General features: G+C 35.0%; 2 protein-coding genes and 1 pseudogene across 2 annotated transcripts in view; 1 reads left to right on the forward strand and 2 right to left on the reverse strand.

Annotated features, from left to right (window-relative positions):
• Positions 1-15,254, reverse strand: part of LOC129375864 (tripartite motif-containing protein 16-like) — a 198,407-nt gene that overhangs the window by 52,485 nt on the left and 130,668 nt on the right. The window lies entirely within an intron of this gene.
• Positions 586-5,807, reverse strand: tapbp.1 (TAP binding protein (tapasin), tandem duplicate 1). Its single transcript, XM_055055236.1, has 8 exons — positions 5,605-5,807; positions 4,253-4,444; positions 3,463-3,711; positions 2,681-3,040; positions 1,796-2,119; positions 1,352-1,453; positions 1,201-1,229; positions 586-1,115 (listed from the first exon to the last, which is right to left on the reverse strand). Exons 1-8 carry the CDS (start codon positions 5,663-5,665, stop codon positions 1,104-1,106), a joined length of 1,329 nt encoding a protein of 442 aa, XP_054911211.1. The 5' UTR covers positions 5,666-5,807; the 3' UTR covers positions 586-1,103.
• On the forward strand, positions 8,014-12,780 carry LOC129375672 (H-2 class I histocompatibility antigen, Q9 alpha chain-like; annotated as a pseudogene).

Consider the following 15,254-nt stretch of genomic DNA (forward strand, 5'->3'; position numbering starts at 1 on the left):
GACTGACACCTGCTGGAGAATGCCAGGAACAGCACACCAGCTGGTAAATGTAAATGCACTATAATTCGGCTAAAAAGTTTTAAATCAGAACAAAAAATATCCAATTTACTTTTTATCTTTGCATCTAAGCTGAAAATATGGTTTAGAAAATTTACATGTTATTCTTGACGAAAGGATATCAGATGGAAAGGAAGGTAATTTTACGTTTTTGTTTTGATGTTTCATGTCATCTTAAAGGATTTTTCTGTTCTGATTAAAGTCAAATGAGTCACTTTAACAATCAAATACCGTTTGAGATAGTTTTAGATAGTTATTTTCTCTGAACATTGCTGTCTTAAATGTTTCCCATTTTACCAAACTTTTTCAATCTACAATGATGGACTTGTAATAAACTTCTACACCTTATACTAATATATAATTCACGGAAGTTTTAAAATTTTATTTTAAAACATTTTGTCTTTCTTTAAAACATGATTGTCATTGTGTCTTAAATGAAACGTTGCAAATTCATGACAGCAACATCACCATACACTTTATGCTGCTTTTAATCTTTAAAGGCTCAAACATGAATAACTGGAAATTAGGCAAGTGGTTGTTTCAAAATTTTATTTCAGAGAAAATGCAAAATTCAATAACAGCAAAAGTTTCCCTGAATTAAAATGATAAACTCTGTTTGTACAGTATTTTTCATATTTCTGCACTCTGCCAGTCGGAGAGTCAGTAAGAACCAACAAATTAACTTTCAGCTGGTGACTTTAACCACTAAATGAAGCCTGAAAGCAGCAACCTAAATCACATTTTCCTTTATGGCCAATTTCCAGTGTTTGCAACAAACTCAAAAAATGAAGGAGAATTTCTGTCAAATATATACATACAAATGTTCAACCTTGAAGAAATTATTTCCCCCCAAAAGGGAATTTATTCCACAAAACGTTAGAAATATACAAGCATTAAATTCTGCACAGATGTACGACAGACTGCAGGTTGTGAAAAAGAGAAAGAGCAATCTGCATGAAGACGTGGAGCTGCCGCTAAAATCCCATCGAAAGCATGAAAAGTTTCACCGGTTCAAAAAATTTCCAATCAGTCGACTTCTGTCATCTTTACTTTGCTTTCTGTAAGTAGAGGAAAAACATAAAACAGCTGCTCTGGCATATGGAAGAATATACATTTATAAAAACATGTTCTACATTTTATTACCTTGTCTTCTCCATCAGCTTTATTTGACCCTGAAAGCAGAAAAAGAAAACATTAAAATCACCAAAAGATTCAGAAAATTTGAATAAAGAGCAAATAAAAAAAGTAAAACTGCTTTTTATTTAGTTCAAACAGCTGAAAACTGTTTTCCTACCAGATCCAGTGAAACTCCAGGACACAAACTTGATGAGTCCGTACAGAACCAGCGCCACGCCGACCATCGCCATGGAGTCCTCGATGGAGGGGCTGCTGAAGCCTGAGAAGAAGAAAAAACACAAAATATGTGTTTAAATCAAAGTGGTTTTAAATCTGCAGGATGGTGCAGCTCTGCAGTGACAGGAAGATCGAGTTCCTCCTGCTTTGGTATTGATGTTACTTTTATGTAATTATGGGTTTGTCTTTTTTGAAGTATTGTTCTGATTGTTGCACTGCAACCTCGTCTCTGCTTCCTAGACAAGTTTCTGCTTTGGGAGGCTGATAATTATCTTATCATGTTAATTAAATTTTTGAACAGTTTAATTTACTTAGAACCAGACATTGGACAAAAATACTTGGTAAGATGTTTTATTTTAATGTAGGTGTTTCTCCCAGTTTTTACCGATAACGTTGAGGGTGACGCTGGCCCGTCGCGTTCCTCCTGCGTGAGCCGCCACGCAGGTGACCTCCCCTCCTCGGCCCAGGTCCAGTTTGGACGTGTCCAGCTCCAGCCGGCTGCTCTGGCTGTAGGTGCCGTCCCAGGCCTGCCGGTGTCCCGACATCCTGCCGGATCCCAGAGATCTGGACTTCCCGTCTGCTCCTTTAAACTCCCAGCTCATCTCCAGAGGGAGCGGAGCGAAACCCGACGCTTCACACTGGAGGTTCACCGTCTGACCCGGAACGGCGAGGGGCAGCGGGGAAGGATGGATGGAGAGAGATGGAGGCTCTGGGTGGAGAGGAGAGAAAAGAGGGGATTTTTACTTTAAATGTTTTAAGAATATTTCCACTAGTGCTGTCAATTAATTTTAAAAAAATAATCATATCATAATCTAGCGCTGTGATTAATCATAATCACTTTGATTAACTTTGAAAGCTTAAAATGAAAACTAAACATCTCAGTTTTCCAAGTTTCCATATTCAGGAACATTTAAAAGACGTCACTTTGTTTTGAAAATGTTTGACTGTTGAAACTTTGACAATTTTAAATTTCTGAGATTAATCTCAAAATTTTTTGGCAGAAATTTACTCCATATCTACAACGGCTGTAATATTCTGTGGCATGTTTGTGACTCCGCATTATTGAATGCAGTATAAGACCGAATAACACATTGCTTATTACTAGGTGACCCTCTTAGGGACGATTAAAGCCCTTAAAGGGCATTAATCGTATTAATGCAGATTAATATCATTAATCGTATTAATGTAACATCAACACATTAAACTTTTCAGATTAATCAAATGCTTTAACAGCCCTAATGTCTGCAGAATGTCCAGGTGTTTCCCTCACCTACGATCTCCAGCTCCATCGCCACCTGAGCCAGCAGGTAGGGCAGGTAAATGGTGCAGATGTACGTCCCAGAGTGTCGGACCTTGGCCTCCTCCAGAACCAGGGAGGCGTTTCCTCTCTCATGCAGAGCCTCAAAGTCCAGAAACGCTCCGGTCTCATGAGTATCAGCCAGGCGGTCCAACTTCCCGTCGTAAGCCAGAACCAGCCGGCCGTCCCCTCTGGTCTGGTAGCGCCACTCCACCGCGAAACCCGACGCGGACAGAGGAGTGGACGGGTCGACCCAGAAGCTGCAGTCCAGAGTGACCGGTTCCCCGAGTCTGGACTTGGCTGACATGGTTCTGCTGGTGATGCTCAGGATCACTGAGGAAACAAGAAGCTCAGATTAATCAGACAGAACTAAGCAGTGAACCTTTAGTTCTCACATAATGATAGCAGTAATGATTCTCTATTCAACTTACTAAATTATCAGTAAGTTGAATAGAGTTAGCATAGCGGTGCTAATAATGGAGTTGTATACAGTTAAGCTACGCTAAGCTAAACAAGCTAATTAGAGAATTAGCCCATGGTTTAGGCCACTGCAACAAACTATTGCATAAAGTTCACATACTGAACAATGAGTTTTATTTGGTTAAATAAATTGTTTTGTTATTGAAGTTTTTTCCCACTGTTGATTATAATCTAAGGCTGCAGTGCATTTAGATGATATCACCATTTTACTGTCGCACAGTTTGTTCCCCCTAAAGAAAAAAGCCCAGAGTCCCTGTGATGAGGAAACTGGTTACCGTCGTGCTCTTTAGTTCCTGTCGGGGCTCTTGAGATGGTGGAGACGCCGAGCTGCTGGTCCAGGCCCTGGAAGGAAGCCGAGAACCAGTCGGCCTGCAGGTAGACGGGGCTGAGGGCCGACTCCGTCAGGGAGGCGACCCATTTGAGGCTGGACGGCTGCGGCAGGAACGGGTTGATCTCACACTGCGGCTTCTGGATGGAGCCTCTGGGCGGGTTGAGAGAGGCGTGGCAGAGGTTGGCAGAGGGATCTGAGAGCGGAGGAGAAAAGACTCGTGGTTAATAAAAAGCAGCTGGAAATTCTGGTTTGATTCTTTATAGTTTTTAAACTCTTATAAATAAATATTTCATTAGGATCCTTTCTGACTTTGACTGGACTCTTAGTAGGCTATTCTAATACATTATTACACTTTAAACCATTTCTTGTCGCTCTGGTTTCCTACTAGAAGATGAAACTAAAACCTCCTACTCAAGTCTTTTCCAGTAATTATCAGGTTTTCTTCTTGGATTTAGCAGAACACATTTCTGATTTTTCCAGAAATATGGAGAATAAATATTTATATTTACATTTATGTTGCAGACAGAGATGCTCAGGATGGTTTAATGACTCTCAGGAATAATTATTATCATGGAGAATAACAGCACATCTCTCATATTCACCTTTTTCTAATGTTTATGCAATTTCATAATTCCAGAACATTTGCTAGTTATGAACACAACAACACCATCAGGACAACAATCGAGCCAAACAGATATTTGTTACCAATAACTTTGGATTCATGTTGATCTGACCTGTAATAACATAAACTCTGCTGGGGTCGATGTCAGACGCATCGCGCTGACTTCCTGTGACATCACTCTGCGTGTCGGTCCTGATGTGAAGCAGAGATTTCTCCTGCGTTGTGGCTCCTGTCAGACCTCCTCCTCTGCCTGGTTTCTCCTGAACGAACCAGCACTCCATCACCGGACAGGTGCAGCTGCAGCCTTCATACAACAGATTTAAAGTAAACTTGTAGCTTTTTCATCTTAGTAAACTTGTTAAATATTAATCACCCAAAATATTCAGGTCTCTGCAAAAAAGGGTGTTACTTTTGTTGACAAGTTCATGTTGAAATCAACAAAAGAATGACTTTATACAAATTGGAGAGTGCAGAACTAGATCTGATGTTGGCTTAGAATGGCTGTGGACATTAGATCAGCTCATAGTTCTGATGAAGTTCTGATAGGTTGACTAGATAAATATTGACAAGTCAAGATGCTAAAGGAGACTAAATGCTGAAATTAAGTCAAAAGATGCATCAAAATAGTTTCTGGGTGGATGCAAACTTAATCAACTCGGCTGTTGGAGTTTTAAAAACACATTTATCTATTAAAACAATGTCTTTAAAGTGTAAATCTTTGTTTACAGCTTATTTAGTTGGTTGATAAAATAAATTTAGGAAGAAACATTGTCTGACTTGGTTAATTGAAAAACTACTCCATAGATGAACTGTAGATTAATAGCTGTTAGAGGCAGTCCTGTTACTGTAATGACAGATATTGTCAGCTATCATTTTTTTCCCAATACTGTAATAAAAACTGACCTTCAGAAATAAAAATGGAAATGTAATTCTCTCCAGGTCAAAATTTATTCCTTTCGGTTTTCACATTTTCCAAGTCTAACTAGGCTTTTTTTGTTCAAAATAAAATTAATTTATAAAATAATTTCTAATGACTTTTGCTTTGGGTGAACAGATAAGGGATTTTTTTTAGCAATAATGGACGGTGAAGATTGCGCTCCAGACTCCATTTATAAATACTGAATTTTACAAATGAGTTACATTTAGAGCAAAACGAAAACTCCAGAGTCAGTCATTTGAGGTTTATTTAAAAGTTGGGAGCGTTAGGTTGAATTCGGCAAACATATTGATCTCCAATAATAAACATTAATGCGTTGGTCATTTCATTGAATTTTCGGTTTGTTTGCATCCAAACTACCTGGCGGTTCTGCTTTGCTTAGAATAAAGTGAATCCAACCGAAGCTCGGTGTTGAATGAAAATGTGCTTGTTTATCATGTCCAGTTTCTGCATCCACAGATATATTTTCATGTTTCCTGAAATGTATTAGTACAGTAAAGCAGCAGAAATGACATAGTTTAGCTTACCTTGGATGAAACCAATGAAGGCGATAATAGATAGTTTATAAATTGTAGAAATGTCCCTCATGGTTGACCCGTCTTTCTTTGCTCTCTGGTCTCTTTCTTTACAACCAACACACGGAGTAAAGTAGATTAAATGGCTGGTTTTCCCCTTGAAAACCCAGCAGCATTTTTACTTTCGCTTTGCTGCCAACGTCAGCTAACTCGGGACAAATAAACATTCACACTAAATTATATTATTACAAAGAATTACTTAAAATGACATTTAAATACGACTCATGAAAACTAAACGGAAACTAAATCAATAAAAATGCATAGACATAAACCCCATTTTTGCAATAATGTCACATGAACAGAAAGCAGTTCTTAACGCCACCATTAGAGGGCGACTTTACCCCAGAAACGTCTTTCTCCTGTAGTCATTCTCTGCTCTTTGTGATAATTGAGAGGCGAAAAGCTGATCTTTTTCAAGTTTATTTTGATCTAAGTATATATAGCTAATATTACCAAGGCTTTAAACTTCATGTAGAAATGAGATTTTGAAATGATGTGTAAGGAGAGGGAACAAAACATCCGGAGAGGAATCCGGCCTGAGCGACCTGAGGTTAAATAAGGACAAGAGAAACAGAAACAATGGGAAATTCTGAAATATTTCTGAGAACCAGCATGAAAAGTACTTTGTTTAACTTTTAAATACAGACATTTCTACATGTTATTATTTTTGCTATAGAATTTTTTTGTTTATTTTCAGACTCTTGTATTTTGCCGCATTCTCATTTTCAAGAGTAATGTAAAATGCAAAGCTACACATTTAATCCATATAATCAACATGAAACTGATGACGAAAGTTTTTATGTGCAGTAATTTAGATAGTAAATATCTTAAGCAGGTTGGTGTTTTATTTATCAGTTTCCATTAAAGCTGGAGTTTTATGATATTTTTCTGTGTTTGTTTCTGTCATTACTGGAGAAATGTGGCTCAACAAGACAGACAACAAACTTCCCTGTCCTGGAAAATGTTAATTAGATGGTTACCAAGGTGACGAATACTTCCTCTTTTGTGTGCCAACATTTGCATTAATCATTTTGGCTTCATAGTAAAATGAAACCTGGAGGATGTTCCCAGGCAGCCTGAGGGTGGCGCTATAACACAACATGTGCCGAGCATGTTTTTATAACCGTAGGTTTTGCTGCAGTCATGTCAGGTTAGTTGTTCTGCTGCATACCAGAGAAGCTGCACCAATGTTTACAAAGAAGAAAAGTTTTAGTTTCGTTTCATTAGAATTGAAGCAACTTCATTGTGACTTACTGATCTGATGAATACAGCATCTGTTTTTATTTAAAACCTTAAAGTTTTATTTTCAAGAGTGTTTATCTTTAGATGCCATGTGAACTATATATTTTTGATTACACTGCACATGCTGTTTGTCATTTACAAGAACATAAATGTCACACGAGTCAGAGGCGTTTCCTGTACGCCATTTTAAAACAAAGTGTATTGAGTCACAAAATGGCAACATGGCTGCATCACCTTGATCACCTGTTGCATCATATTTCCTCATGTGACTCAAACTGTGTTTAGGGCCAAACGCAGTTCTGACAAACCAAAGCACAACTTTGACAAACTTCATAATAAAGTGTTAAAACTTCATCATTACTTCTGTTTTTAAATAATTGTCCTGATATCTGATTACACTTTTCTTGCTGAAAAATATTCCTACAAAAGTATGTCTTTATATTAAACAGTCACATGCTTTGTTTTGAAAACAAAACTATATACTGACAGCAATTTATTAAATCTCTAATTTTGGCAGCTCCATAAAACAAATGAAATCCTGAATGTGTCTTTATGAACTAACATATCGTATTAGAACCAGAGAGTCTGAATGAAATAAGAAATTAATAAAAGTGTGATTGTTAGCATCTCTTTTATGAGCACAAATCATTACATTTAAAGGTAAACCTTTATTGGGTCTCAGTGATTCTCTGCCATCTTTGTTCAGGTCTTATTTTGCGGTTAGATAGAGAGTAAGTCGTGTCTAAGTTTATTTATGCCTTAGATGAGCTCTAGTTATTGTTATCTTAGGACTTGTGCCAGATAACATCATTGTTATTTAGGGATTTATAACACAGTTTAGCGTGTTAATTGTGAATGATGTTAAAGCTTTAACCAGTTGTGCATTTTCTCCAATCAAATAATTTCAGGGAGTCTCCCTTTTGATTAGACACAGATTTTAGAACATTCTTTGCAAATGGATGCATATCATTTGCAAAGTGGCTCAGTAACCTTTGGTTAGTCCAGACACGAATGCAGAAGAGCCGTGTCTGGACTTCTGCTTTCATGGCTCAATTACTGAGCCATGAAAGCAGAAGTCCAGACACTGATCTTCTGTATTCTTTGGAGGAGGAAGAATAAAGTAGCTCAACATTTAACATGTAAAGCGATATGGCTGAAATGACACCTCTAATGATTTTGATTCTTGTGGGAATTCGAGGGTCTAAGGCAGGTGAGTTAGAAAACTTAAAGAGCTGTGTTATAACAAGCTTGTGGTCTTTGACATTTACTTGATGACAGTTTAAACATTTTACTCACTCATTTCAAATAAAATTGTCTAAAATTAAACATAGTTGAGCATATCTTACATTGCTGTTTTAATTTTATTAATGGAGAAAATCAAAACAAATCTCTAGTCATTTCTCTGTCATCCACTCTTTTCAATGACACCATCTTGTTTTTATCATAGTTGGATAGAAACTAGTTACATTCAATTACATTTAAAATTTGTAAGAAGAAAAATACTTTTAGGAATATTTTTATTATGCTTGCTTTTTACTCTTACTTCAGTAATTTTATTATGAAGTATCTCAACGTTTACTTGTCTGGATTTTCTGCCCACTGTGAGTAACTTCACTGAATGAAAAACTTGTTTAATAGTGGGTCTAACTTTTCATAGGTGCAGCAGCACTACTGTTAGATATGCCCAAATTTTCCACCAGATCGCATTATTTAACATCGTTTTACACTTTACGTTTTTAAAAATCACCGTCAAATTAAGGAAATATTGACCTGTAAATGATTAATAATCTAACAACATGTAAACACTTCAAATCCCTGGAGCCACTATCAGATTCAGGGCAGAGGGAGAAATTCAGGAAGATAATGAGAGACTCGTGATTCAGGGGCAAAATGAGGAAGATGTTAATCTGTTAACCCGATAAGGAGGAACTGAAAATGTTCATTTAGAGGGAACCTCCATGCAGAGATGAGTGAGTCAATGAGAGAGAGTCCTGTGGAATTATCAATGAGCATGCTTTGGGATTTGTCTAATAATAATAATAATAATAATAATAATAATAATAATACTTGTGAACTGAAACACAAAAGTATAAAATGAAAAACAGAACAGTTAGAAAACAGTTATAATTCATACAATTGAAAAATGTCTTTTAAAAAGCCTTTTAGAGAAACATCTTCACTAAATACTATCAGAAGTTGTAGCCAAAATATTGAAAATACTAAACAATTACTAAATGATTACTAGACTTGTTTTATTCAGTCAGACTTAAAACATGAATAACTCCATAATAAAATGTTATGGAGTTAGAATGGATTGGTGTGCAAAACTACAGTTTTGTGCATTAACTGTGTGCAAGAGAGACCTGCTTTTATACCCTTTGTTTGATGCTAAGCTAAGTGAATATGGTGTCCAAATTTTGCCATAAATTTACAGTTTGCAGGTGTCAAAGCCTCCAGTTTTTTTTAATCATATAATATTAATGAAACATTGCTTTGCTGAAATATACTATCTATCATTTGTAGGCAATCAGAAAAATAACATCAGTGAATTTCTTTGATTTTTGTACTTTAAGGTGCCAGTTTGATGAAGAGCTCTTCATTTTACATGGATATATTGTCTCACTATGATTATTTAAGTTTTTACATAAACAGCATGTTCCATAAAACATTAAAATGTTATTTCTTTCACAGATCCTTTCACTGTGAGAAGGGAACTGAATAGGTTGTTTTCAAGGTGAAATGTTTTCTGACTTTCACATGTAGAACAGTTTTGCTGTTGATACAATACAAGTTTTAGAATAACATCAATAATAATAATAATAATAACAATTATGTGATGCTTGCATTTTAAATTATGTGCTTCTGGTTTGACTGTTCTGACTGTTATTGGGAGTTTGAACAATTATTAATGTACACTGAAAAAAGTAATGTATATCGATGCCAAGCTGATCCCTTTTTAATGACTATTCAGGATTTTGAAAGGTGAGATACAAGTGACCTAAATAATATAAATATTTAGACAGATGTATAATCAAAAATCTAAAAAAAACTATATATTTGATATTTTTTTAACAATCAGAACAGAACCTGATTCTTGGGTTTATGTTGAGTATAATGTTATATTGGATTAGATAACAGCCTTCAGAAATGTGCTTTTTCTCACAGTCATCCACTATCTGAAGTATTTCTACACGACAACTTCTGGAATACCAAACTTCCCATCTTACGTCTCGGTTGGGTTTGTGGATGAAGTTCAGATAAGTTACTGTGACAGCAGAACCAACAGAAACATCCCTAAACTGGACTGGATGAATAAAGTGACTTCAGAACATCCAACTTACTGGAAGGAGGAAACTAAGACATGTCGGGATAAACAGCAAATCTTCAAAATCAGCCTTGAAATTGCAAAGCAACGTTTCAACCAGACTGGAGGTTTGTTCATATTTCACCTTGTACACACAGTGGTTTTTATAAAGTTTCACACATTGTTTTTTGCAGATTTTCATGTGCATAATTATTTTACACGATTGTTAGTTAACTGAAGGTATTTACCTTCGTGTTTAATTCATAACATTAAGTCCAATAAATAATGTTTTTGTGTGTTCTTCTATTCCTATTCATGCCTTAGATAGACATTGGAACATAAAGCAGTGAATATTTGTTTCTATGGTCCCATTAAAAGTTATGAACAAATTGTAAACTAAACTTACTAGTCTTGGGAGGAGGGTATAAATGCAAAGTGAGCATTTTGTGCAAAGCTTTTATTTATTTAGTTAATTTGTTCAAAGTTTTAGGAGTTATTTTTGATAGAACAGTATTAAACTGAAATACATTTGGGACAAATTAATAGATTGTGTTTTAAATTCGCTGATGTCTCTTTGTCTCAGGAGAACACATATATCAGCAGATGTATGGCTGTGAATGGAATAATGAGACTGGAGAGGTCAAAGGTTATGATCAGTTTGGTTATGATGGAGAAGATTTAATCACCCTGGACTTAAAGACACAACAATGGATGGCTTCAAAAACAGAAGCTGTCATTACCACAAACAGATGGAATAATGATAGAGCTATTAAAGAACGAGAGAAGAACTACTTAACTCAGATCTGTGCTGAGTGGCTGAAGAAATATGTGAACTATGGGAGAAACTCACTGATGAGATCAGGTATTACAAAACATAATGTTGTTCAATGCAGAGTTACATTTATGTGTTTCTCTTGTTTTATATAAACTTCACCAGTTTCCATGGCGCTAAAGGCCTTTTCAACCTGTTTTTAATTAATTGTTCATAAATCAACTTAACAAATTTTCTCTGTAAGCCAAAATCTATATTGTTAATGTGAATTAATTGGTGAAAAAAATATGTTTATATTTATAAAATAACTAAAAATATTTGCTCCATATGCTCTGCAGTTCGTCCATCAGTGTCTCTCCTCCAGAAGTCGTCCTCCTCTCCAATCAGCTGCTTCGCTACGGGTTTCTATCCTAACAGAGCTGAAATGTTCTGGAGGAAAGATGGAGAGGAGATTCATGATGGTGTAGTCAAAGGAGAGATCCTCCCCAACAATGATGGGACCTTCCAGATAAATGTTGACATCGATCTGTCATCTGTTTTCAACTGGAGACTGGAACAAGTATGAATGTGTGTTTCAGCTCTCTGGAGTTGATGACATCATCAATAGACTGGAGGAAACAAGAATCAGGACCAATGAATGTAAGTAATTATATAAAATGCCACATTTGTTTGTTGTTAAATATTTGATTATTACAATGTTCTGACTGATTAATTGTGTTTTTAGATTTACATCCAGTTTTAGGTCACAGACACAATCATTTATCTCAGCATTATTATCTCAACATGTACCATAAAATAAAGTTAAACCATAAAATAAAAATTAAAACAAGTGATTTGCTGCTAATTCAATCTGCTCTAAGTGTTTGTGCTTCTTTTTGTTTTTACAAGAGTAAAATCAACACCAGGTTCATCTAAAACTGTCTAACGTATTGGTTTTAGGTTGTTTGACTTTGTGTAACTTTATACTTTCATTTATAAAACCTGAAAATACATTTGCATTTTAATTAAATGAACGATTTTTAAATATGACTTAAAAAATACATTAAATATTTCAGGTTTGTGTGTTTAGTGTGAGAGAAATGTAGAGAACAAAAATCAAAATAAGCAAAAGATGAGAAAAGCTAAAACATGATGATGTTTAGTCAAAGTGGGATAAAGACATAAAGAAACTTGTTACTCTGAATGTGACCTGGTTTGTTTTCTCAGCAATAAATACCTTCACTGTGATCATCCATGTTGTTGTTGCTGTGGCCGTCCTCGGTCTCATTGCTGTGACTGGATTCATTGTTTACAGGAAGAAAGGTGAGAAATGGGTATTTTGGTTGTTGGTTTTTAGATACAAATACACCTGATTTAAATGGTAAATTTAATTTAGACATGAGTCAATGATGCGTCCATGTGTAGCTGTAGTTTAGACCCATTTCATCTGTGCATAGACCAGGCAAAACGTCCTGCTTTAAAAGTGGTTGAAAATTAGATTTAAATCCACGAAAAAACTGTAATCACTGAAAAATACCAGAACATTTGAGCTCAACAACAGCCTCATTTGATTCAGTATGAACCAGTTTTGTGCTACTGTGGCAATAATATCAGTATGCAAGAATTTTTTTTTTATTTGAACCAACAATGTATTGAATGCTTGTAAGTTCATGATGAAATGTTATTTATACTGAACTGGAATTAAAAGTGTAGCTGTACATGCTGCTGCTGGATGTCATCAGAGATAAAGTTTAGTTTGTTTTCATAAAAGTACAAATGTCAGTACAGTTTTGCCCCATATCTTCCCTCTCTCACAGTGTTTCCTGTCTGACTCTCAAAAAAGAGACAGTAGAGTCAAACCTTTAAATAAAAGACTCATAAAATTGTTTATCAGATAAATAGAAATTGTTGTTTTTTGCATTGTGACGTGTCTTGAGATGACCTGCTCTGAATCTGTGCTTTAAATATAAAGTGAAACTGAATGGAACAAGCAGCAGGAAAAGGGAATCTTTAGTTTTGGAAGATGCTTGGTCAGATTTAGAAAAATAATTTGTAAAAAATGCATAAAAAGACATTATTGTTAGTAATAGGATATTTTATGGGTCTTATAGAATAACTGAATCATTTAAAAAATAAGGAAATTATGGGATTGACCTGTATTTTGCATTTACACAACAAAACTATACTGGAGTCTAATTATGGAAATAGTGAGGCAGTTAAGTTTTCAGGAAACAAGTTGAAGGATTCTGAAACTGATTTCAGCAAGACTTCCTGCTTTAAAAGTGGTTGAAAATTAGACTTACGTCCATAAAAAAAAAAAAAAAAACTGTAAATCATTGAAAAATACCAGAACCAAGGGTCGGTTCTCATTGGTGAAAGTTATTGAACAAGCTAAGTTAATAGTTTATTAAAAATATATATATATATATATATATGTTTTTAGATCCCACTGAACTTTTATTTCTTTTAAACAAAATGTTCATTTTTTTTCAGTTATTTTTTTAATTCACCATCAGGTTTTTATTCACTTGATCGTGTATAAAAAATCTTTATATATAACAAACATTATAGAATGACCAAAAGTAAAAAGGGGAATTGATCTACAAAAAGAAATAACCAGATAATAGAACGAATCATAGAAATAGAAATCAAACAACCAACCAAACAAAACAAAACAAAAAACAAACAATGAAGTTTACAAGTTACATTAAAATTGAAACATTCAAAGCAAAAACAAAACAGAACATAATCAATTGGTGATATAATTTTTTTCTCCTAACTTTGTCAGACATGATTCCAAAATTGATTATCTATGAGGATGGTGTGATCATTTTCCCATTTATTGATCAGAATTTGATTATTAGTTGAAGATATTAGTTTATTTAGGTTTGTTTTTGTAGACTTTGTGATTTTGTTGATGTTGTTAAATTGGGACGGTTCTCCTTGGTGAAAGTTATTGAAGTCTATTTTGATTTGATGGTTTGTTTTAATTGATTATATTGAAGAAACTGCTTCCTATTTATAATGTTTAAAAGAAAAACACTCAGAAAAGAAAACAAAAACTCAAAGCAAGTGTCTTACAGCTGAAAATTCAATCATTTAAATTTATAGTCATTTCTGTTTGGATTTATTTTTGGGTCACTTGGAATTTAGTCTTAAACAGACAAGTTTTGATTTATCACAGTTTTTAGGTTCTGTAAATTTACCCTGTGTAATTAAATGTTTTATTTTGTGACTTTCTTTGTAACTAAATCTTTGTTTTATTCTCTCTGTAGGTTCATCAATAAAGTTTCCAGTGACACAAGAAACGTGTTGCTGAAAAGTTATTGATGTAAATATTCAGCAGATGCCTTAAGAGTCCAGTTTTAAATTTGAGGAACAATAATACTAACTGGTTCAAATGCATGATGGACTGGTGACCTGTCCATGGTGGCCCCACCTCTCACCTGTTGGCCCCACCTCTCACCTGTTGGCCCCGCCTCTCACCTGTTGGCCCCGCCTCTCACCTGTTGGCCCCACCTCTCACCTGTTGGCCCCGCCTCTCACCTGTTGGCCCCGCCTCTCACCTCTTGGCAGGATCAACACCTTTCCTACCTCACAACGGATAATGTTGGACAATGGATGCTTTATCCAACTGTGTTACATTCTGATGTGTAATGAAGGCACTTAACAAAATGCAGTGTTACAATTGTTGATTGAGTCTGTGACTTTATATTTTTGTGCATTTATGATGTGAAACATTTTGAACTGTCTTGTTGTTAAAATGTACGGTACAAATAACCTGGACTTGACATGAATGGATGGTTCAAATACCGTTAAATGAAATAGTTTTGACAGTTTCTAGATGTTTTTGTCTAGAAAGATGTTGCCATTGTTTTGGCTTCTGTAAATAATGATACTAAACTTTTTATTCAAACAATAATTCTGACCAGAGGAGTTTATGTCCATTTTGTCTGGTTTCTAGGTTTAATTATGTGAAAGAATCAGTGATTAATATGCCAGCTGTGGACATATAAATATATAACTAGAAAACGTAACTATAGGGTGAAAATATAATAGAAAATAAGATGCAACACATGAATCAGATTTAAATGGATATAGTAGATACTGTTGTGGTTAGTGTAACATAACAAATTATATTTATATATGTTAAGCTGTTCTGATCCAATTTGCCACCAAGATACTAATATCTAGCTGTTGAATATTAAAAACTGGGCTATGATTTGCATTATAGTGATGATGACAGGTCCTGATTTAATTTATAGACACGTCAATATTTGCATAATTTTGTCTAATAAAGTTATA

The sequence above is a fragment of the Poeciliopsis prolifica genome, unplaced genomic scaffold (assembly GCF_027474105.1).
Source record: "Poeciliopsis prolifica strain line A6 unplaced genomic scaffold, Auburn_PproV2 SCAFFOLD041, whole genome shotgun sequence".
NCBI classification, from domain to species: domain Eukaryota; kingdom Metazoa; phylum Chordata; class Actinopteri; order Cyprinodontiformes; family Poeciliidae; genus Poeciliopsis; species Poeciliopsis prolifica.

Excerpts from the sequence above, each read along its gene's own strand:
- tapbp.1 (XM_055055236.1), bottom strand. The coding sequence starts at position 5,665 with ATGAGGGACATTTCTACAATTTATAAACTATCTATTATCGCCTTCATT. Across the intron at positions 3,712-4,252 it reads CAGAGTTTATGTTATTACAG|ATCCCTCTGCCAACCTCTGC; the intron begins GTCAGATCAACA and ends CTCCGCTCTCAG. Across the intron at positions 2,120-2,680 it reads GATGGAGCTGGAGATCGTAG|AGCCTCCATCTCTCTCCATC; the intron begins GTGAGGGAAACA and ends CTCTCCACCCAG.